Genomic DNA, 26015 nt, shown 5'->3' on the forward strand with positions numbered 1-26015 from the left:
CCTGGCGGCGGGGCCGAGGCGGCCGCAGCCCAGACTCGACTCTGCCGCCGCTGCGGGACTTTCCGACGGCGACCGCGGGTTTCCTGGCTTTTTTCGGTCTCAATGTGGGAGAAAGGCACCGGGGCGACCAGTGAGGTGACCACGCTGACCATGGCGGCGCGCCCAGCCTGTGGATAACGAAGCCGCGAGGACCCACGGGCACAAGGCGGCAGCGTTTGGGGTATTTAACACGTAGGCACTCTGGACCCGCCGAGACGCGGGGTTCAGGCGCTCCGCGTAGGGAGCTAGATTCACCTTGTACTTGGAGGGACTTGGAGATACAGGTGCTTCGTGTTTGCGGGGACACGCGGCGTACTGAGATGGGGACATAGGCGCTGCGCATATGGGGGTAGGGGCACACCGTGTACTCGCTAAGCCCGGACGCAGTCGCTTCGCGTAGAAAGGAAATGGGGGACACACCTTACACTCCCAGGGACTCGGGAACTCCGGTGCTGGGTTTTCCCAGACACGTACCGCGTCTTGGAGTCAGACACCGAAACACCAGCTCCTCGTACTGGGAAAGCCACACATCCAAGATGTTCACCCGGGAGAAAGACTTTAGTTACTGGGGATAGCTCTCTTCAGGCAAACTCACGGACCTAGAGATCCGGAGCGAGGGTGAGGACACATTGCATCCCAAAGACAGACTCCCGTCCTCTCGCGAAGGACCTGGACTTCCAGAGAGAGCCCATGGGCACACACAGCGGGTACAGGGAGAGGGTCATATTAACTCATATACACGGCAATTGGGATAGAATCCTTGGAACGCATTTTCGCGTTGGGAGGAAAACAAAAAACGGGAGAGGCGCCGAGAAGAGCCGCTGCAATCAGTGTACTTGCCCAGGCGGCTTTAACTCTGAATTCTGTGTGTGGCGGTTGGAAATGGGAATGGACACACTGCGTCCGAGAGAGGGACATACATGTACCGTGAGAGGGAGAGAGATGGGCACCATTTAATGAGAGAGGAAAGACTTTATTGAGATAAAATCCACAGGGCATCTTCACAAATAGCCCAGTCCACACCAAGGAAACACTCCGTTTAACTGATCTCATAAGATAGGCACGGAGAACCAGAGGGACAGCCAGACTCAGACGCACTTACTTATTCAGATAAAAGTGGAGAAAAGAATGAACATCTGTTGAGCTCCCACTAGTGCCAGGCACTTTAAATGCATAGAAGGAAGACAGTTGAAGGCAGACTCAGAAGAGGTGTGAACCCTCATTCAGTGGGAGTTCATGAACTTGGGCCAAGGAAGACTGACATTCAGAGAAGATCCCTACTAAAAGTGAACAAACAGGACAGCACCAGATGTACGCAGCTTGGGAAGTTCTTGAACTCCCGTAGTATTGTATCTGTAAACAGGAGAAAATCAAAAAGGTGTATGTGCTCTCAGGGGGTCACTCACAGTATTGGATGGACATATGAAAGTACATGCCAGGACATGTGTCACCAGCACAGAAACATATGGCAAGAAATACTGGCTTCTGGGAAGGGGGGAAGTGTGCATGCACAAAGAGAAAGGTACGTTTCTTTATACCATAAAATCCCATGGAAAGTCTTATGTATGGCTGGGAGGTCAGTGACTACATGGTAGTAGAGGTGTAAGCAAATTAAAGAAGTAGAAAATCGCACGTCTTAGTAGCCACTGGGAGTCAGGTGCACCTGCAGGGAAAGAACAGCAGCATGAAAAGTGGGAGGCCCATCTGGGGGAAGCCAGATAAGCAGGCAGAGGCACAGAGCAGACACTGGAGAGAAACTGGGCCCTGTGAGATGGAAAGATAAGCTTGCCTCTTCCAAGAGAAGGGCGTGGGAAGGATTGACAGTGGGAAGAAGGTAGGTCAAGAGATATAAAGAGAAAAACACAGGCCAGAGAGGACAAAGCCAGCAGGAGGAGGCTAACCACTAGTGAAAAATAAATGCAGAGACCAGAGAAAAGCTGACACATGATGGGGAGAAACACTTCTGCAGACAGTAAGTCAACCAGTCACCTTGGAGGAAGAACAGGAAAACTGTGTGATTGATTTTCAGTAAGATTGACAGTGTACACTTGGCAGGAAAGAGGTGTATAACAGGGGACACTCTGGAGGGGATGGTACTCAGGGAGAATGAGGTGACAGTTTACCAGTATCCACTGTTCTACATGACCACTAGCACCCAGGAAATGAGCCCTGTTTACAGCATCCATTTCTTTTCCTACACCTAAGTGTTGATACGTTTGGAATTCAGGTTGGAGTGATTTGATTCCACAATCCTATATTTATATAACAGTGTCTTCCAAAAGACAAAGAGCCAAAATTTTCTTTCTCTCCCAACCGACAACTTAATTGATTTTTCTTTTTTGTTTGTTTTAATAGTCGAAGGTACCAAAGACTATGGCTTTCTCTACTCTTGACTACTTCTCTTGCTTATGATAACACATAATTATCATTTTTCATCTGTGCTTGCCAATTAATGGGCCTACCCAGCTTGTATAGACGCAGAAAAAGGAAAGAAAGACTTTTCCCTGCACTTTATTCTGAGAACAGTCAGGTCAATTCCTTTTCTCCTGAAAAGCTGGTGGCAAATACAGTAGTATACAAGGCAAAAGGGTAAGAAATAAGCTGATGTGCTAGTAAAATTGGATAGTCTTTTTTTGGACTTAATTAACTCCTGTCCCCAGGCCTCACTTTATACTTCAGCCACAGAAACACTTTTTAAGGAGCATGGAAAAGCAGGAGTTAGGATGAGACTATTAACCCCATATGGGTGAAAAGGAGAAAGAGATTAGACAAGAAATAAGGGACCCTTTGGGTGATTATGCACACTGCTGGTGCTTATTGCACTTTCCTCTGGTTTGCTCAGCTAAACCTCCCACGAATGTCTCCTCTTCCTGGCTTAATCCTGGGGCAAACAGGGCTTCCCCATAGTCACAGTAACAGCTGCCAAGGAGTAGGCATCTGGCTGAGCTTTTCTTCCCCAAGTAAAAGTTCTTTTATACCTTCTAACCGCAGAAGTAGGGCTTCTGTCTTTAACTCCTATCTGCTTTTTAGAAATATGTTGGCATTCATTGGCTAATTGGAAAGACGTTTCTGATGGCAAAGCCATCAAAACTGGGAACAAAATGGCTTTGATTTCTCACATAAAACCACCCCACCACCCTGGTGCTCAGATTGGAAGGTGCTTGATGCAGGCAAGTGACCTTCAAGTGGCTCTGGCCTGTGCACAGTTACGGTTATTATTCCCCCTCTTTTAATGACTTTTCAAAGGGCTAGAAATTTCAACAGGTTTGACTTTCCTAAATTAAGCTTCAAAGAGTTATTTTTATCCAGATCATTTTATCCATTGGATTTACTTTTCTAAATTAATCCCCCTGACCTAAGGCTTTCGGAGGTAAATTTAGGAATTTGGGGGGAACTATAATTTAGACGGAATACAGGAATCCTTTAGGTGTAATTGAGCAAGTATGTGAAATTATTAGGATTCATGGAAATAATTCCTCACTGTTTCAAAGACAAACAAACCTAATTGACCTTCATTTTCAAGTTTTCTTTTTTTAGAGAAGATAAGAAGAATGCTTACTTGGAATCTTTCTAAATAGAAACTGAAGTGAGGGAGGAAGATGGAGGGCAGAAACACTGTGAGTCCAGGAATGGGAGTTACAGTTGAACTAAATATCTTCTAAAAGTAGTTTTAGCTCCTTTTGAATACAGAAAGTTTGAAATTGATTATATATAAAACAGTGTTAATCAAAAAGTTATTGTCTTAAGTAAATCCAAATAAACTATTACACATAATCTATAACATTTTTGCAACTCTCCCTTTTTTTTTTTTTTTACTACAGATAATTCAGATAATTTTGAATGCAGAGACAGGTTACAAAGTAAAAATCTTAAATTACAACTTTATAATCCTTAAATTGGCATCTGTGATTGTGTGGTCTGTATGAGCTCTATATATTTTAAATAAGCATATGTTACGCAATTACATATGTCTCCTAAAACTATATTTAAAATTCTAAAATATATCTTAGCTAAAGTATAAATGTAATGTAAAATATAAATAAAATAAAATATAAATATAAAATATAATGTAGTTTTCTTTATAATGACTTGAAAAATTCATTTGGAATATCAGTAATCTTATCAAAATTCTATTCAGACACTGATTGCTGAGTTGTGAATTCAGTTTTTAAGAATATTTACTCAAAGTTCAAAGGTGATGGCTCAAATAATAGTATCATATTTACTCACTATTACATAAAAAGTTTGTGTAGCTGTGTTTTGGGGCAGGGTATATTCATTCTCTGTGCCTAAAGGCCAGAAAGCCTTTTAAGAAAGACTCAGTTAACATGTTTTCTTGTCACCTTTAATTGTAAGCTTTAAATAATTTTTTCCTTAATTACTAAAAAATATTATTGAAGTAACACTGCACTATAACATAAATTTTCAGCATTAAAAATCAACATGTATGTTTCATTACATGACTAAAAGTCCAATTCTGTCCTTCACCACACAGTCGACCCCTCACTGTCACTAAGTAGTTTCATGTCTTGATTTGGAAAATGATTGTTTTGAAAATTTGTACAAATATATTTAATTTTTGTATGAGACTAGGTCTTAGCATTACCAAATACTATTGGTTCCAGTCAAAGCATGAAGTATTTTATAAAGCCCCAAAGCTACTATCCTTCCTAGTGAATGGCTCCCTTTAATGTATTACTTATCTTTTAAAATCACTGATCCCACACTTCATGGGGTAGGCAATTCCCTCACTTTACTTAGCCTTTCTTTGTATCATGTGAACTTAAGCATTTTATTCACTGTGGATTAAGGCACAGAAAAGACTCATACTGTATCGTTTTCTTATCTCTTCCCCTTTTCTGTCTCAAGCAACTTTTAAGTGTGTAGGTGCAGTAATCTGTCTTACAAATCTGAAAGACCCTATTCTTACGGCACTACTCCAGCAGCCAGCACAGAACTGCCACTGCCATTAGACATGTTTGCTAAGTAAAACAATGGAGTTTGTGTTAGGTGGTTCCTTTTGTCACACCTTCAAAATATCGCCAGCTTTACTTTAAGTTCATTTACCTTATTGGGCTTTCACTTCTACCCATCTTCAGTCTTAAACTTGATTTTAAAATGTTGTTTATCAAATAAGGTCAAGTTTGTGCCCTATGCTGCAGTAAGTGCTTAAAAGTACATTCAAATTATCAGGTGTTCAGTGCAAGGGCGGGTGCTCCTCCCAGTGAAAAGCAGTAGCCAGATTGCCTAAAAAGATAGACAGAGAATCTTGGCACCAGAATCGAGAGAAGAAAAAAAGAACATATGTGAAGGACTGGAACTTGTTCAAGAAAAGAATTTAAAAGGAAAGGGGCATAGAATTCTTGGAATGATTTACAGGAAAGTTTACTGAGGACAATTACCAGATCCAGCCTTTCCATTTGCTCTATTTGCACTTGTAAGAAAAACTATGAAAGCTGTGCTCATAGTGCTTATTAGGTAATTTGTGATAAAGCCAAAAGTGGGAGGAAAATGAGAGTTTCCGTTGAACCAATGCCGAGCCATTTTTAACAATTTGTGGGGATGAGAGAGATACATAAACACTCAGGAGCTTGTCACTAGGGTCTAGCCACATATTTATCCGTTTGGAAGAAAATATATTTGGAATATTTGAAAAAGTATCTTTAAAATGTGATCTGATGAGAGTATTTCTGCATTTCAAAATGAGCTAGATTTTAAAGAAAACAGCATGTATGTAATTCACACTTGACTCCTGCATACCTCAGCTCCACTCGACATTTCCCATGACTTATGCAGAAATCTAGAAAAGCAGGGCTGGAGTAGAAGACAAGAAATTAATGGCTGTGTCTGAGGCAGAATCATATTGAAGCTGAAAATCATATTGAAGCTGAAAAAAATGACATAATTCAGGTCAGAATTAACCAGGGAGAATTTGCTTTCTCCACTTTTCTTTTCCTTCCCTCTTCCAGTTTATCTACCTATCTATAATTTCTGTTGCAGCATTATGGCTCCTGAGAGCCATGTTTATGCCCCTTCACTGCCTAATACTTTCCCTGAAAAGACCAAATCTAGCATTTAGAGAGAATCTTTAGGCTGTATGTTCCTTAAAGATACATGAATCTTATTAGCACCTTAAATTGAACTCTAGATTCAAAACATTTGGCTACTAGTTTCATAGTTAGCTAAATAAATGGTCTGTATTTTTTTTCTGATTCTGATCTTATTTGTTACTGGTCTAAAAATTATTCTTGGGCGTTAGAGGATTTTAGTAAGATTTTAACAGCACAGGCAAGGTAAGGACAGAAGTAGAAAAGATAGGGCAAGCTCTGAGACACATAAAGAAGGGTCTGTTCCACTAATCCTGGAGTGCAGGAGAAAGATCTAGTTAGATTTCAGAGAGGAAAGGCAGATTGGATTTTGCTCTGTTAATGCTGGGGAGATAAACACAAGTTGATTTGTGCAATGTTTCAGGATCACTGCGTATCTGGCCTGATGAATATAAGTGAATCCAGAAGGAAATAGACAAGTTAGGATGCTGGCCAGAGATGATTTGGGTCTAAATGCTTGAGGAACACATTAGATTTGAATAGGACTTATCAACAGATTGTAAGGGATTAGAATTGAATTGAGAAATTTCTAGTAACACCAGGAGTACCTTTCATAAGAAAAGAGAAATCCAAGCAGCTGGGAGATTGAATGGGGTGGAGGAACTAAAAATGATGAGTACCATTTTAGTGGAACATTCATTTAGCCTTTTATTTGCTGACCAAGAGAGTTGGATTTGATTATATGCTTTACACTTAAGATGCATGTTTGGGGCTAGACAAGAACAGTGCTATATTGTTTGCATGTCTTGTGTAAACTCTTCTGTTTGGGTGAAAATTTGGCAGATTGGTGATTTGGGGGAGGTTAACATTATTAGGTAGAAAAAAGTTTGGTTTTGAGCAGGGATTTTTAAATTTTATTTGTATTTTTACAGACTTTATTCAAAAACCTTTTCTATACATTGCACTTAAGACTTTTATACAGCCTAATTTGAAAATCTTATTTGATTTTAATATGAGGATCTGACCATGTGTTTTTTTCATCCCCAGTGATTATTGAAACATTTAGTAATGTGTAGAATAGTGCTTCAATTTACATTTCTAGCATCATTTTGAAATGATTCCTAAAGGCCTTGAAAGGGTTAGTGTTCTCTCTTCTAGATTGCCTTCATTTCTGTTCTGGTTTTTATTCTCATTCTTTTTTGACAGTTTTTTGTTTGGAAAACAAAAGTAGTAAAGCTTTTGTTAGACATTGTCATAGACCAGTTGTGGTTGTCTGTAGAGATAACCTTGCTAGACAACTTTTCCACTAAACAGGTTTGTTCAAGGATGGAGCCAGGCTCAAACTTTCTAATAAGATTCATTGAGATCCTTTAACATGTAAATATGCTTACCTGGAAACTTAAGTGTTAGCATATTTTGAAATAACATTTACTTAGTGTTGTCACTTTTCGTTTCCTTTAATAGAAACTATGTGGCTCAGAGACCTAGAAAACATCCATGTAGTAAAAACTTAGTTGAGTAACATGAAAAGTTTTTACTTAATAAAATATTGAGCTACAAGCCAGAATTATAACTACCAAATACTCATTTAGCAAACATTTATTAACCTAACATGTGCTTGGCATCGTAACTAGGCACAGGAGATGCAAGCTAATTAAGTCATGCATGGATCACCCCTACCAGCAAGAAATGTGAAATAGGCTGGCATAAGAGACAGGTTATGTTTGAGGATGTGTCTGAGCAGAATCTTTCTCTTTACCTCTCACCCACCCAGGGCTCGCCCCACCCCAGTTGGTTCCCTCCACCACACCTTTGAAGTTGCCACTTGTTGCCATATCCAGTGGTCATCTCTCTTGTGGGCGTCTTACATGACCTCTGCGGTTTTCTGCCCTCTTTGCTATTGGCAACACTTTCCTGATGCTCCTCCTACCCTCCCTGTCCATTCTTTTTCAGTTCCCTCTGCAGATTATCCGCCATTTAACTGACTTCTGATTGTTGGAGATACACTTCCTTTCTCCATGTCTGCTTGTGCTCTCCCTCCGTGAGCTCATCTAGTTGTGTGAGATTAAATGTCACCTATATATGTTAGTGACTTTCAAATATTCATCTCCAGCTGTGACCATCTCCCAAGTACATTCATTTCTTATACTTATCTCCTCATTATAGCTTAAAAGGCATCTCAGTTTTAACATATCCAAACATAACTTGTGGTTTCACTCCTCAAAACTATATCTCCCGCAGTATTCCCCATATCATTGACAACATTCCCCACCAAATGCTAGTAATGCAGTACTAATCCTTGATTTTTTCCCCCTCTTTTCTTAACATACTTGATTCTTCAGTCACTCTTAACTAACCCATTCACCACCATGACTGTAGTCCTTGCCATGTGTTATGCACTTCACAGGCCTCCAAGCTTCCTTTCTCCCTCCCCAGCCCTGCACCCAACTATTCTCCACACAGCAGCCAGAGCGATCTTGTCATCTTTTTGCAAGATGTAGTTTCCTAGTATCAAGCCTTCTGATGATTTCTTTTGTGAGATGTGTTTTAGATACTTAATTTTTATTAATTTCTAGAATTTTAAAAATAATCTTCACTGTTCAATTAAAACTGATTTTGCTCTTCTCTTTATACTTTGTTTTTAGCCATGCTGATCCCAAGGAAACAGTATACTCATTCATTTGCATTTATAATCAGATATAACTAGTAAGCTTACTATACAATTATAAAGTTAAGTTGGGAGGAGAAGAATGATGGAATATTGTGCTTAATTTAAAGGTTGGTTTATAGTAATTAGCTTTTTAGATAGTTCCCGTTTCTTGGGAAGCTGTTTGAAATCCTAAGATAATAGTAATTTTTGATTTGACTTGTAACATCACATAGCCTCAATTTTCCAGAAATGGTCTTTCAAAATGAGGATAGTGTTAAATAGTTTAGTTATTTAACCTCTTCTCACTACTGTTTTTTGGAGGGGGGAAAGATACTATAATGGCTAGAAAGAAATCATTCATGATACCTCATGTTCCTTAATCTGGTTTTTCCAAATCTGCAGAGGCTATTCTAAAGTTAAATTGATTCACAATACAAAATACTGTAATTTGTGAAGCTTAATTACTCTCTTGGCATCTACTAAAATACTGGGGGGCCTTTCTGGTGGCACAACGGGTTAATGCACAGCACTGTGAAGCTGTCGGCAGCCTCTGCAGCCCTAGTGACCCACATGACCTGACAGACTTCTCCTGACCTGCCCACTCTCACCTGGCAGTTATCTCTAAGTTTTAAATTCATGCTATCTATCATTCTAAACATATTCTAAACATGTGCTGTTTTTAACAAGAAATGAGTATTTAATCAGGATTAATTGTCTGATTTTGTGCTGTTTACTCCTTTGGTTCCAATTTTCTGTCTTTTTTTTATCACTGCAGTTAAAACACAATTATTCATCTTTGGCTTCCCTGTCAGGCTATATTTTTAAAGAATATAATAATAAAAATCTTTGAATTAAATAAATAATAACTGAAAGTTCTTTCAATGGTTTAGTTACTCTTTAGGAAATAAAAGATGATATGTAGTACAAATTTTATCCTAGGGAAAATTATAAATATTTTTTGCTATTTACTTGCAGGAGTGAAAACAAATTCTTCAAGCGCTTGATATTTCCTTTAAGCTATAATACTATATACATATATAAAAAAAATTCACCCCGAAAAGTATTCTTATCAGTTCCCAATTTTCTAATTTTCATATAGTTCACATTTTACATAACTGTTGTTAAGCAAAGGCAGGATAGGCTAACCGTATAAAGTGGTAAGAGCACAATTGTTAAAGTGAAACAGGCCAGGCTTTGAGTTCCATGCCATTTATTAACTGTGTAATGTTAGGTAATTCATAGTATTTATTTCAGAAATGCAAATAGTGGTATCTGTCCCACAGGGTTTCTGGGAGAATTGATGGAGGTGATAATAAAAATGGTTGTGCCTGCACATATTAAACACTCAATTAAGTAGTAACTAGGTAGCTGTAATTGTTTTTTAAGACAATCCCATCCTACTTAAAGCAGTCACCTGAACCATCACCAATTATGGAAAGTTTTCTGGGTTTGGCAAAGTCCCAAAATCACATTTGCTGTTGGGATTATTTTTGCATTATCTTTGTCATGATTTACAATGCATCTTAGGTGCTCAGATAAATCCCAAATATAAATACCAATAAAGTGTTGGTTGATTTTAAATAATCAGAGGTTAACTTTGAGTTAAATCAAAGTTCCATGGTAACTGCCCATTAGCACAGTGGTCAGGTATATGTAAGTGTATCGAGTTCTGTTTCCTCATGTTTTAAAAACATTCAAGAACTGTAGCCTAGTAATATCTTTTTGCCTAAAATTGGGATTGAAATCAATAAAGCATTTGTGGGTCTCTTGTGTATTTTTCTCCTCAAGGTTGTCAAATATCTTAAAGAAACATTTCAGTAATAGTGATCTTACTTGTTCTGTTGGAAAAGAAACATCTATTCCATAAATGTTATATCTAAAGAAAAATAACAAAATATTTACATTTGCTCCTTTACTATATACATGGTGCTTATAGCAAAGAAAGAGAGAGAGAGAGAAGAAAAGAAAGGCTAATTTTTTTTAAGTTTTATCAAAAGCTGAACTTTGGAAATTATAAAAAGTTTCGTTGGAAACATCCAATAGAACTGAGCTCACTTAAGAATTTTTAAATGTTTTAAATATTCAGCATTAGAGGGTGACTTTTATAGAGGCAAGAGAAAATGTTCTTCATTTGGGCTTCAGGGATTTGAGGTCCAGTCTTGCTAATCTCTAGCTTGGTGTTTCTAAACAATGCACTGTACCTATTGTAGAGTCATTTACCTCCCTTTGACAGGGGGTGATGGGGGTGATGATGCCTTCCTACTACAGAACTAGTTTGGGGGGGCTCATTTGAGACAAGAGATATATAAATTCTCTGTATATTATGGAACTGTGTAAAAAAAGTAATATTTTTGATGTATAATCAAGAAATACAGCTAAAACTATAAAAGCATACCTACTTAATTTTTAAATATCAGTCATGAAGCAAAAATCAGATAGTCAAATTACCCTTCAAAGTTACTAAATATAATGTACAGTCATATTATTGTCTCTACAACTCTTGACTATAGGGAGTATAATGTATATAGTAGTATACAGCATATATAAAGAGAATATGCCCAACATCATTTTTTTAGCTTGAATATAATGTTAATAAATACTTTCACCTTTTTCTCCAGATGTAATATAGTAATTTAGATCCTTATTACCTGAGTATTTCTAAATAAACGATCCCTTGAAGTTGATCTCTAATCCCTTTCCCTAACTGCAGTCCTCTCCCTCCATCATTCTTACACAAGACTAAAACACCTGCTTTCTTGAAACACTTAAGCAACTCATTTTCTTATTCCAAATTATAAGAGTTTCCAGTTGTTTATCATGCCAAAGGCAAGGATTACAAGGCCACTGCTGAGTGGGTAATGGAGAGGATTAGGGTGAGGTTATTTCACAGAATTGTAAGGTCCTAAATTAATGTGTTGTGTTTTTTTCTTTAATGTAACAGGTAGAAGCAAAAAAATGAAAACAAATTTAAGGTCAAGGAAAGATAAGGCAGGGATCACCAGGTCCAATTCCCATTCTTTGTGTTGTGTTTCAAGTGTGAAAGCACAACTTGTATTTTCTGTGATGTACTAAGAGACCTTCCTTCTGCCACGTAGTACCTCATCCTTATCTCCTTGCATTTTTGCTTAGGGCACTCCTACTCCTTAGATTAGTCTCATTTGAATTGCTATTCAAGATCCACTTTTTCTGTATACCCTTTGGCTTTTGTACAGTCTGTTCTAACCCATACTCTAGTCCGTTTTGAAGATTCCAGGTAGCATTTAGCCTAATACTTAATCATTCTCAGATGTTGCCCATGTAAAATGTAAACTCTATAGCTTGAAAGATTATGCCCTTATACTGTTGAATCTTCCTAACTGATGGGTGTGGAGTGCACAAAGTAATGGAATAAAAGCAGCATGGCAATATAGGAGGATTAGTTCTGTCTCTAGCTTAGCTGTTAATAGGACACCTTGTATTATTTCTGGATTTGGAAATCTATGACCCCAGTGGTATGTAATTAAATACTAGAATGTGGTAAAGGGAAGTGGGGAAAAAAGACTAAATTCAAGGTTGAGCCAGGAAAACCAAAATGATAGGAAGAACCTTGCCGTAAAAGAAGAGGTGCCAGTTTGGTTGAGGGGGAGGTGGGTTTGGTTTAATGTTTGCCAGTTTTGCTGCCACTGAGAGTTTCTAATGCAACCACTGTCCTAAGCAGAGATAAAAGCAGATTGTAGAGAGATGGCAGTTGAGGAATAGAGAAAAATGCAAAGTCATCACCAAACCAGCAAAGAGGATCTGGAAAGAGGAAAGGGAAACTTATGAAATGAAAGTTTTTATCAAAGAGCTAGGAGGAGGCTAGTGTTTTTAAGTGTAAGGAAGAAGTAACATCTAACAGAAGTCAGCAACTTGAAAACTTTGAGAAATATTGACGTTCATTAGCCCAAGAAAAATTATGAATTCAAAGGAAACAATTTAAATCACTGTACCCATTGGTTGCAGGAAAAGAAAGTTTCAGTAGCCTCTTAGGCCATGTTCAATGTTGATAATTTGAAGAAAGATCAAGATGCAAAGCTGATTGAAATACCTTGAGAGCTGGAACCCAAATCCGTGTCACCTAAATTGTAAGACCACCTTACCTCCACGTGAGAGCAGGAACACTAATTCAAAGGGATATATGTGCTCCTTATGTTCATTATACTATTTACAATAGCCACGTCATGGAAACAACCTAAGTGCCCAATGACAGATGGTTCAATTAAGAAAATGTGGTACATGTACATATCAAATAGTACTCAGCTATTAAAAATAAAAGATGAATTTTACCATTTGAAAGAACCTGGGTAGAATTGCAGGGGATTTATTTTTTTAGACAATTTTATTTTTGCATAAAAGAGGTGGACTATAGCACAGAGGTGGGGAAAAGGAGCAGTGAAAGGATTCACCAGTGACAGAGTGGAGACAGAACAGGCATATTGACTGAAATACACTGCTGAGAGGTCTGCTGCACCAAGTGTGGGTTAGCTCCCTGGGCAGGGGTAGAATTCAGGCAATTGCAGTGAGCCATCACAATGATAGTGCTGAGACTAAACCCCTATCCACTGGGAGGTTCAGGAGGGGATTATTCTAAGTGAAATAAACTAGAGGGAGAAAGACAAATACTTGATAATTTCATTCATATGTGGAATGTAGAGAAACAGAACAAAGGAACACACAGAACTGCACTGAAACCAAGTCTAGAAGTGACTTGCAGAGTTGAGACCACTAGATGGGTGGGGACCCACTGGTCTACTGTAAAGGCATAATAGTGCTCTAGTTGTAGGTGCGGTGTTGTGATGCACATCTGGGAACCTATTTCCTGAGTTATACATAGTGATGTAAACCAATGTTATCTCAAATATTTTTTAAATGGTTTTTTAGGGTGAATGATCTTTTTTATCTTTTTAGAATAAAACATGTTCTTTTTATAGCGATAATACTATTATGAGAATGTCAGGAGCATCTATTACTGTGTTTTTTCTCCAGAAAGATAATTCTCCATTTTTATAAATGAGAGAACAGTTGATAATATGCCACTTGATATTTATATTCAGATCACCTACTGAAGAAGCAGTGGGGTTTATTGTAATCCTGATTAGTAAACTTTTAAAATCTGCAGTTTTCTGAAGTCCTAGGTAGTAGGAATGGTAACTAATGTGCAAAGCCTAGAGGCAGACACATCTATGTTTCTGTTTGGGGTAAACAAGATCAGTTAACATTGTTTTTGTTTCTGTGCATTAAATTTGGATATTAATTAAAGCATAAAAAATAGTGTTTAGGCTACTGATACATTACTACTTAATATTACACAAATCTGATTTCTACATGAATTTCTGTTAGAATTTAAAAAATTTCCATAGAAAAAACATACTGGTGACCTTGGATACAGTAAATCATGCCTGTGACTATGGTAGATAGTCTAAATATCAGCTCCATTATAAAATATGGATGTTATGAAAAGAACAAAGCTTATACTTAAATAAAACACTGTTCAAAAATTATATTCTGGAGTGAATTTTGTGAGAAAAATGATAATCTTTTCTATCCACAACTAAAAAGTAATTTTGATGAAATGAGAGGAAAAGGAAAAACCACTGTTCATTCTCAAGTACTTTTATTTTTATTTCTAGCAACTTCTTCTTTCAGTTCTCTTCCCTGTCCCCATCCTTTTTGAAAATACATTTAAAAACTAAGGAAGAATTTGCTTAATATAAATTTTATCAGTAAGCTAATCATTTTTGTCAAGTCACGTTGAGTACATTACCAGGAGATATAAACCTCCACAGGTATACCACACTGTATGGTTCAAAGAATCTTCAAAGTGTGATATCGTTGATCACAGGATTTTAATTTTAATATAGTGACCAGTAAGCCCAAGTGTATAAATGAAGAGATACTTTTGGAGACCCATCACAAATGTCTAAATACACAGACTTAGTAAAGTTTAAACATTTAATTGTTTCACAGTAACCAAGGTTGACCTGTTTGTTTCTTATGTTTTTTTTTTAATAGAATTCAATTCCTTTTCGACCTTCCATTCAGTTCCAAGGGCTCCAAGGGGTGAGTATTACTACTGATTTAGTAAGAAAATCTAATATTCACAATGTGTTATTGTGTTTAACGCTTAACTTCTGTTTTCACTAGTCTCAGTAGACTGTTACTCATATTAGTGAACTTTGTTACTAAATGTAAGTTTCTTACTGCTTTAAGATATTTGAATTATCTTCTTGGTTTATTTTAGAAGTAATTCAGGTACACTTAGAATGTTTTTTTTATCAAACCATGGGTAATATTGACCCTTGCTTGTATTAACATAAAGATCAAAGTATTAAGAGAATTTGTTTTTACCACAGTTAAGCAACTGCAAGGCATTATTCATTTCAGGAAAATGATAATTATGAAATTGTTGTTACTGTTAACAAACTTTTGCATTTCTTGCTTTCATATCTTGGACTGTGCATACTAGGAAATGAAATGTATAAATAGCAGATTGAGTTCCTACAGTGCACAGAATAAACTAAGAGTACTGTGTCTTTTATTGCTGCATTTAAGAGCATAGTAAATGATGATTCCTAATAAAGTAGACCTATGACTGCTGCATTTATAATAGTTGATAAACTTTATAGGAAAAATGTCAGTATACTTCTTTAATAATTACAACTAATAGTTAATAAATAATAGACTCAGTTATTCCTTCACCTAATATTCAGTTCCGAATTTATCTGTATATACTGATCATAATGTGAAAATTTAGAATATATGAATGAATTTTTTTAGAGCAGTAGGGAAAAGGCAAGCTGAGTGTGGAATATTCTTGCTTGTTGCAAGTCTAGACTTGTGAACTTTTGCTGTTACAAAATACAAAAAATGCAATGCAAATATATACCATCTTTCTGAACTTTATAACTTGAAGACATTTTAAGAGTTACAAGGTTAGATAATCCAACACCAAGGAGCAGTATTGCTAAATCTTTTGTAATACTAATTTGGAAATGTTTACATGTGAATATCAGAGCTTTGCTTCTACTGATAAACTTTACAGTTAAGTCCTTTTTTCCTCCTCGCCCTTAATAGCTGATTGTTAGAAATAGGATCATAATCAGACCAAATGTTCTGATTTTTGTTTTATACTTGTCAAGTAGTCTGAGCACATGCTGATTCTTTGAGGGATCAACTTCAATTGTTTGCTTTTCTTGCGAGATTTAAGAGAATCACTAACATCTACAGGGAGAATTCACAGGCAGGCCTGAGTCCAAGAGCCCTGGAGGGTGCCATGGATTTTCAGTAGAGGTTTATCTGGAAAGGAGAGGGCAAGACCTAGACGATAGTAAGGCTTGAGCTGCTTCTCCCTCACTAGCAGCTGTCACCTCCTTTGGGAGCTGCCTCTTTCCTTAACTCCCCTTCTCCCAGTTGGGATTTAAGATCCAGGGAAATAGAAGTGAAGAGCATTTTTTCCACCAGGTTATACTGAAAAACTGCAAGAAACGACATTTGCAGGTTTCCAGACTCCTGATTTATACACTTTTCATTGTTGGCACACCAATTGCCCTTAGGCCTCGGAACCTTTTGTAAAGCAGGCAGTTTGTTTGAGACTTTGGGCCTCCATTTCTGAATTCTCTTATCTACCTGCCTCACAGCTTTCCTGTCTCATGTGTACAAGCTTCCCCAGATAGTCTTTGCTTGTTTCACTGTTTTCATACTCTATTCCTTGCCTGAGTATACAGTAGTCCCCCGCTTATTCACAAGGGGTACAGATGCAGACTCTGGTGGGTGCCTGAAATCTTAGATAGTACCAAACTCCGTGGATACTGTGCTTTTTCCTATGCAGATATACCTATGATAAAGTTTAATTTATAAAACTAACAATAAAATAGAACGACCATAACCATATACTATAATTTTGTGAAAGTGGCACATCTTTTCTTCCAGCATATCTTCTTGTAGGCAATATTTTTGGATCTCAGTTTACCTCTGGTAGCTGAAGCAACAGAAAAGAAGATTGCACATAAGAGCAGACTACTGATGTTCTTGATAAAAGTAATTTAGATATAAATGACTGATAGATTTAAATATTAATGGGTGTTGGAATTGTAATAGATAAGCCTTTTAACCCAAATGAATGGTTATTAGATTTGGTGGAGTGGACTTGGGGTGGAAGGAGGAGGGGCCTTGTAACTACAAACTCTGAGCTACTTGGTGTCCTACCTTGCTAATTCTGGATTCTCTCTTCAACCCTCCACCCCCACCCCAGTCTCCTTTTTATTATTCTAACTGGGAACAAAATATATGGACTCAGCATTGTTTCAGAGCCTGCAGCTGCATTCCACCCACCCCTCCCCCCTTCATTTTGCAGAGCTCTCACCAGCCCTTTGGGATTTAGTAAAAACAAAGAGTCATTACAGGGGAGAGAGTGGGTTGGCACTGCCCACAGGGAATAAGCAGAACCACAAATGTGAGGGTCTTCTGTACAGTGCGCCTCTGTTTTTTCTAGAAAACCATGATAATTTAACATTGCCTGTGCTGATTGCTTTAAAAATTCTAAAGTATGTCTCTACATTTTTCTGTGGCTAGGACTTTACATTGCAAGGTTTAAATTTAGATTTCCCACAAAAGATGAGAAATTTTGGTCAGCTTTTAGTATGGTATTTTAAAAACTAAGTTTTCCTACAAAGGGAATTAAGCAAATCTAATCTTGTCTTTTCATATCAAACTTGATTGAAAATATGCATGAGCTATCATAGTGGCTTCGTGAAGCATAACAGAAGTGTTTTAAAAGATCACTTTGTAAGTGAACATTTAATGTTGATTGTTTCCTGTTGCTCTGATGTTAAGTACTATGTGGTTATGCTATGGTGTTCCTTGTTACTAATTATAGGATTTCTCTCCCTCCTAATGTCTGTCTTTGGAAGGTCAGAATGGGTCTTGGCAGGTTAACTTTTAAGCATATTTACTTTTATGCCTGAACATGTTCTTAGGTTGACTTTTTTTTTTCAACCTAAACTCTGGAACATTAAACAAAGTATAGCAGTATACTGTAAAGAGTAAAAATTCTGTGAATCATTGACTTTTATCATCACTCTTGAGCTGCATCTTTTTATACCATGAAAAATTGTAAATTTTTCATCTCATTTTCTTTAGTGAAAGAGGGTACTCAAGAAATTGGACATTGAAGGCATTTTCTGGATTCAGAAAAACAAGGAATATCTTTGGGAATTGTTGATCCTGACTACTAAACTCACAAATGTCAGGAGCTGAATGAATCTGTTATAGGGCAAGAGGGGGGGGGGCATCCCAGAACCCCCAAACCTGCCTGGTATAAATACATTCTAAAATGCCTCATTGATTCTTAAAAGTATGTATCAACCAGTGATCCTTGTAATTCTAATCCATCCCTAGGATACTCATAACTAAAGATTTTTACTAGGATTATAAATTTTATAGAATACTCTGAACAGAAAAGGCACCTGCATGATTCACATAGGCTGCTATATTGAGATGTTCACATGACAGCATGTCCAGAGAGGTATGTGTATTGGAATAATGAACACAGCTTCCAAAAGCTATCTAGATCTGAAAATGGTAGCAAATGAAAATTTTCCCAAAGATGTATATTCTTATGAGGTTTTAATACCTAAATCGTATTTTTATACTTGTTGAAAGCTTTTTGTTCAAAGACACACAGCTGACAGAACTGTAACTACAGTGTAGGTCTTCACAGCTGCCAGGAGAAATTCCTCCCCTTTGCTGCACAACTGTCAAAGGAGAGGTGCTGGAAACAACTTCTCTCATCATTTTCAAGTAATAACAGCTGTTACTGATGCACTCATTTACTAACATAATTGTCCTTCATTCTAAAGTATGTAATCAATGGATGTGCTGATAGGTTTATTGTTTGTTTCTTATGGGTATTGACTTTTTTTTTTTTTTTTTGGCTCTTTTTGGTCCCAAGTACCCCAAAGTACTATTTGGTGTGCAAAAGTACAGGATGAATAAAGCATAGGCTCTACCCTCAGGGAACTCAGAGTCTGAGAAACACATATAGACTAACATGTAGGAAAGAATAATGTAGGACTTTTCCAGAACCCTTTAGGCATTACAATGAAAGTGGGACTGTCAGGATCAAAAGACGTGTTCTTTCTGATTGGTATGAATCAGCATGTTATATCCTGGCAGAAGGTATGTGAAATTTTAGGCCTTTTAAAAATAGTGGAAACGGGCCCTCCCCGGTGGCACAATGAGTTAAAGCACAACACTAAGAAGCTAGCTGCAGCTGCTCCCACACTAGTTCGATCCCCAGCCGGAGGTAACCCTCATGGCAGGACAGATGCTTCCTGTCTCGCCCACTACTCCCCTCAGCAGTGTACTTCATAGATCTGCCTGTTCTGCTCCCCACTCTGTCTCTGATGAATCCTCTCACTGACCCTGCACTTCTGGCCTGTACCCAAGTTCTGTATGCACAAATAAATAAATCTTTAAAAAAAAAATATAGTGGGGACACACATACACAAAAAGGTACATCTCTGGTACATTTATAAGTCAGACAAAATCTGAAATGACAACATTTGCATCAGCTAATAATGGCCTCATCTGCTGGTCTGTGGTGGCCTTGTAGGGTGGATTTACCATGGTCTCAGGGACTCTCATCCAGGAAATGAATGCTACAGGGCAGTGAGGAAAAATGTTAGCTCTCACAGTAAATGGGATCCCAGACTGCAGTATGAGCTAAGTATTTGTTATGAGACTATTTGTTTTCTAATTCTTTCTAATTTAATTGCTTACTCTTGATTGCAGCAATCCCAGGGGCTTGAGAAATACGTTAGTTTTGCATATATAACTTAGAAATTACTTTTGACAACTGAAGATCGAAAATATTTTCTGTAAGCACCCAGTAGTGTCTGCTGCAAAATTACTGAGTCACACCACTTTTCCAAGAATGAATAAGGAATAGCCAGTCAAACGAGTTATAAATATATGCCTTCCAACAAGGCACTGTGATCTTTTGAAGGTGGAATCAGCATTTAACTGCTAACTTTAAAGGCTTGAATAGTGCTATAAAACTCTTGCAAAAGAGTCATTAACTTTAAATAACTTTTTTTTAAACTTCCAAAACTTAACAAAGCATTCAAAAATATTTTAATTAATTATTTTACCTTGGAGGGCTAGGGAGATCTGGTCTGGAAAACTAAATTACACAGTATTTGAAATTAGTAGGCAATTTCAGCCCACCTGCAAAAGCTTCCCGCAGACTGTCCTTCTCTAAACTGCTTGATACTGGGAAGCAAAGATAACTATCGGCTTGAAACAGCAGCAGAGACAAAAATAAATCCCCAACGCTGCCATTGCTTCTTAGATGATATGCCTGCATTCTCTCCCCCTGCTGTTTTGGTTTGACTAGCCCCACTGGTCTTGCCAACAGTTATGTTTAGTCAGTCTGCCCAAAGGTTGCTGACTAACAGCTACCTTTATAAGATCAACTCTGAATATAATTAATACTAGAAAGATGTTCAAATTATATCCTTTTGTAATGGTAATTTTGTTTTATTATTACCGTGGTTGACACACATAAATCCCATTTTAATATTTGCATTGAATTCCAAGCCTTTTAACCACATGTCAATTTACTAAGGCATTAATAAAATAGTAAATTGCCATATTTGAAAGAAATTTTAACTTTGATATATTCAAAAATACATATTACAAATATGTACAGTTTGTAAATACTTTTTAAAAGTATGCATTGAGTATGCATATATTAAATATGTATATGCACATATCTCAATTTGGCCAAAAATATGGGCTGATATTCTGGAAACTCCTCTCAAACTGTAACTGGATCATCATTTGAAGTTAGTGTATTAACCAACTTTTCTATTTTGATTTGTCATTCATCTCTGTTCTTCTTTTCCTTCTGGATAAGAACTAATTTTCAAAATAAGGAGACCAATGAGTAATATTCCCTACTTGTATTCTCACACGTTGACCATGTACCAGTTATAGGCACTAATGACATAAAGAGGAGCTGGACCCTGGAAGAGTGTGCAATGGCAGAGGGTAGGAAGGTGACTTTGTATATGTGGGGGAGGGGAGCATAAAGGTGCCCAAGTAAATTGTCTCAAAGTACCTGCTACCTGTAGCCTCACACAGGCTCCACTATGCTATATAGCCTGACAAGACTCCCAAAATATGGTCATGAATATGAGTTGAAGACAAAATACCCTGCCCTGTCTTTGCCTAAATTGCATTCACTTTGGGAAGCACTGATTGGAAATATGATTGAAATCACACTGCCACAAATAACTTGAATTGCTTTCTTAGCATTGAGTTAAGCTTCTGTCTTCATTAAGAGTTTATGAATACTCGGTATGTACCAAGCATCACATTAAATGTCTATGCAGATAAAGGTAAGTAGGACCTTGAAGTAGTGACTCTTGTTCTTTTGAAATCATTAAATGCCAAAAACTCTGCCACTGATGGTTTTGCTTTTTTGTTTTCTGCCAAAAACTGATACTTGTAAAACCGATTCATTATGTTACAGTCACTTTAATAGCACTCACTTCTTTAAGCTTAGACAATAATAATCTTACCATTCCATCATACCTTGTGATTCTTTATAGCAAAACCATTTAAAATTGGACCCATGAGCATTATTTAAATGTCTTTTGACCTCTTTGTATGTTCAAGGCCCTATGGTAGACATACAAGATATGCTTATAAGCGTTTTGTTAATAAAAGTCAATATTTAAAACAAGAAAATAAGAAAAACAAAATATGTCTGCATCCCATATCTTCAAACAGTAGTGAACAAACACACAAATAAAATAGTCTGTCATTGATTGCAAGATGTGTTTCCTTTTTAACATTTAACATCTTTGAAGTTGGAATGCATCTCATTATCTGTGGCGGCTTACTCTTGTGTCATGGTGTGTCAGCATTTTATATTATGCAGTAGTATATAATATGCATTGTCTTCCAGTTGCTGGCATCATAGATTCAGTGAACCACAGCAATGGAAGTATTTAGAGTGTTACTGTGTTCTGTTAACATTATTTTATTTAGATTCTTATCAAAAGTTTTCTGATCCCACCCTTGTCTAGCTTTCTTGCTAATTAGATATGTTAAATAATCTGGAGAATTTCCAGGGGTGATAGATATTTATAACCAGTCTTGTCTTATGATTTAAGCTAATAGGAACACAAGCATAAATCAAAAATGTTCTCCAAATTTGCTTTTAGGTTAAAAACCTGTACTTATGGTAACTTATTTTAAAAACAAGTTTAGAAGAAAAGAGTTACTCAGATTTACAAAGACCAGTGACATCTTTGCAGCTAGTGAATTTGTTCTTAGCAGCTAAGAAATTTCAAATTCTGCTAACTCATTTTCTAATTTATACTGTATTTAGCATAAATGCACTTTTTGTTCAAAGATTTATGTATTTATGCATACAGAACTAGGGTACAGGACAGAGATACAGGCGCAGTGAGAGGATTCACCAGAGACAGAGCAGGGAGCAAGCAGAACAGGCCGACTGTGGAAGTACACTGCTGAGGGGAGCAGTGGGTGGGTCAGGAGAGGTCTGCCACACCATGTAGATCACCTCTGGGGCTGGAATCAAGCTCATTCTGAAGTGGCTTTAGCTTCTTAGAGCTGTGCTTTAACCTGCTGCACCACCAGCGAGGCCCATAAATGCACTTTTATCTGTTATTTTGTTTACAGATTATAATTTTTTTCAATAATTACATGCAAAACTTGTTAAATATTTATTGTATGCTAAGGATTCTATATTAAATATTTTATATATGTTAATTTCCTTTCTTCATAATAGGAATGTGTAAAGCAGATATTCCCATTTTGCTGATGTAAGCCAAACTTTTGTTGAATAATCACAAAATTAGTGAGTAAAGGGGCATGAATGCAAATAATAAGCATCTGATTCTAGAGAATTTTCTCATCACTACATTGATCACCTCCCTGCACTTCATATTCAGTGAACATTTTTTTCATCCTCATATTAACATATATTTGGAGCACCTCCCCAGCTAACGGGAGAGAGGGTCAGTTAGGAGAAAAGACTGTTGAGTTGAGATCTAAAGGATTACCAAAAGTTGGCCTCTGGTTCAGCTTGAGCAAAATGGCCAGTGAATGTGGCTGCTGCTCCCACCGCCTTTTTCTCCTGGTTTTCTTATGCTAGGTAGGTTCACTATCATTAAGAATATAATATGTGTAGGTGTGTGCATACAATCTTTTCTCTGGAGAAAATTAATATTTTGGAGAAGGTTAATAATGGAATAACTTTTCATTATTTTATGAATGGTACCTCTGGCCTTCTCAGGAAAAAACTATTTCCACAGATGCTGTCAAACCCATTTGAAACAATTCATGGTTAAAAAAAAAATATTTTGCATTTTTCACACATACAGATATGTACATTCACACAGTTAAAACAAAAGTTTCACAGCACAGTAGTTAATCTTCATTAGTATACTCTAGTTTTTTCTGTTTCATTTTAAAAGAATCCTAGTCATAGCCCATTAAATTACCTCCCAATGGGTCACAGTCTATTGTTTTTATAGAAAACACTGTAGGAAATTATCTATATAAAGAATTTGAGCTAAGGAATTATGTAGTCAGATTTGCATTTTAGCTTGCTCATCCAGAAGGTACCATAAATTAGTTATTCCTTATATATGAAAATGAAAGAAAGGGAGATGCCAAATTTAAATATGTCAGGAATTTTTGAGAGAGGTTGAGTTTTCAAGGTTGAAAAAGACAAGTCAACAAAGAAAACAGATGTCAGGTCTTGAGAAGTTGTCTGTAGCTAGATACTAGGTCAGTATCTTGCTAGTCAACTACTTGATAGAGTTGTTTTGTCATCTATCAGTAGAGAGAGAAAGCTTCTCATCTGTGATCTCTCTCCCCAGTAGGCAGAGGTTACAGGCAGAGTTACTGGTGCTATCACCTCCTACTGGTGTAGGAGGAGAGACCACTTTCCTTTCTGAGTTATCAGTTGATATTTTAGATTAGTAGTATTATGAGGTGTCCTAGGAATGGGTCTGGTCTGGAAAGGACAGATTAGGAAATGAAAAGTAGTATTCAATTAAATTTCATTTATTTATTTTAAAGATCTATTTACAAAACAGAACTGGGCCAGAGGTGCAGGGTGGCGAGTGGATTCACCAGAGACAGTGGGGAGCAGAGTAGGTAGATCAACAAAATAACACTTGTCTGCAAGACAAGAGGTCTACTGCACCATGTGGGTCACTTCTGGGGCTGGGGATCAAACCAGCACTGAAACAGCTGCGGCTACTTTGCAGTGCTGCAACCTAACCCATTTTGAGGGAGGGCCCTCAGTTAAATTTTAAAACTACGATTCTTTCAAAGCTTTCTTCAGGTAGTAAAACTTAGAATGCAGTAGGATACTGATTAAAAACTAAGTTTGATGCACAGTATTACGAGTTTGGTACTTAAGCAACCATAGCAAAAGGAGCAGTCTTTGATGATACAAAAAAAAAAAAAACTTGACTGTTTAATAATCATTCATTAATTTACATTGAAGAAATCTTATTTTAGAATGAGAATATAAGGCATATCCATGTTTATAAATATACTATAGTAGTTAATATTTAGAATTTTTTAATGACTAATCCGAATTAGAATTTCATTTTCTCTTAAGCTAGTTGTCACTCTTCACAGATGAGCAAGGAAGGATGATACTTGAGGGTGTTCTATTCTCACTGGCAGATAATAATGTTGACTTATTAGTTCTACAACTGAAAGTTTTATATTTGGGTATAAAGGAAAACTTTCTACAAGGGATACTTGTGTTTTGCTTTGTTTCTTATTAAGTAAGCTAGTGTTCTGTTCCTTTCTGGGAAACATGAAGAAGTACGAACCCAGGATTAATTTCGAATAAATTTTTCACAATTTCTTATTTAAAAAAAAAAGATAATTTTTGAAAAAAAATATTTGAGATGGTTGAGTCATGAATGTCAAGTACCAGGATAACTCAAAGTCTCTTATTTTTTAAAGCAGCCTTTAGAAAGTATTTTTGATTGAAAAGCAAATAAGTGTACATTTTAGAAGTATGTGCAAGGATAAAGATGAATAGGTGTAGTTAACAGTGAAAAACATTTTATGTTGTTGCATTTTTTCCAGGCTTTTTTCATAGCCTTGCACACATACAGTTAAAAAATTGCAATCACAGTATATTTATTACTTTTTATAACCTGCTTTTTTCCATTTGACACATACAAACATTTTCCCATGTCATTAAGTAGTAAAAATGACTCTTAAATAGCTACCTAACATTTCATTTTATAGTACACTGGCATTCCTGTAGCTATTCTCTTGTTACTTACTTATATAGTTCTATATAGCAATAATGGTTTGATGAACTTACTTGTATATACATCTTTATTTCCATATCACATTATATCCTCAGGCTGTATTCTTAGGTGTGGAATTTCTAGGTCAGAAGGTGTGAATGCTTTTAAAGTTTTTGATAACTGTCAACAAATTGCCCACTCCTACCTTCACTCCTAACCCCAAAAAGCTGCTGCTGGTATCAACACAACTTTTCAAAAATGTGCCTTTGCACATGGTGTTTCCCATGGCCACTATTAAATACACATTTTGTGGGATTTTTTTTTTTCTTCATTTCAAAGCTGATCATTTGTTAAAGTTTTAAAGTTGTTTTACAAAATAATTTGCTTGATAATATCTGGTATTATTTTAAGACACCATGAAGATATCATCTGGCTCTGTCTGATATTGCTAAAGATGACTTAGTGGTTTTCATTTCTTTATCTTAACTCATTTTCCCAATATAGGAGGTAGTTTTAATTTTAGTAATACATGAATTTTCTTTGAAATAATTACTGTATATCTCTAACTTCTTTTGAAACATATCTTGCTATTTTTTGGTCCTAATAATTTAGTGCTTTTGAGTTTCCACCTTTATCTTTAGATAGCTGTCTTCCTTAAATTTCAAAATTATCATGAAGCCTAATGATACAGATATCTTTTTTATGGGGCAATGTTTGGTGAGCTACCGGCAAGAGGATAAAATTTTATCTCATCTAGTTTAGAGGCATCCTGTATGTGGTTCTGCCATCTAGCAGAACTAAGTATCTACAATCAAGCAAAAGTTCTGTTATATAAATTATCTAAATATAGTAATTACCTTATCTATACATAAAAGCTTTGCCTTTTCTTTGCTAACATATCTCTTGCTCTTGATTTGAAGGAATAGGTGTGATGGATTA

The 26015-nt window shown here is 36.7% G+C and overlaps 1 protein-coding gene across 1 annotated transcript in view; it reads left to right on the forward strand.

The window, feature by feature from the left end:
* The window catches only part of ELL2 (elongation factor, RNA polymerase II, 2), a 64330-nt gene that overhangs the window by 782 nt on the left and 37533 nt on the right, over positions 1 to 26015 (forward strand). The window contains exon 2 of the mRNA XM_004678123.2: positions 14767 to 14814. Coding sequence (XP_004678180.1) covers positions 14767 to 14814 — 48 coding nt within the window. The remainder of the gene's footprint in view (positions 1 to 14766; positions 14815 to 26015) is intronic.

Source organism: Condylura cristata, unplaced genomic scaffold (genome assembly GCF_000260355.1).
Source record: "Condylura cristata isolate star-nosed mole 26May11 unplaced genomic scaffold, ConCri1.0 scaffold00007, whole genome shotgun sequence".
NCBI lineage: Eukaryota > Metazoa > Chordata > Mammalia > Eulipotyphla > Talpidae > Condylura > Condylura cristata.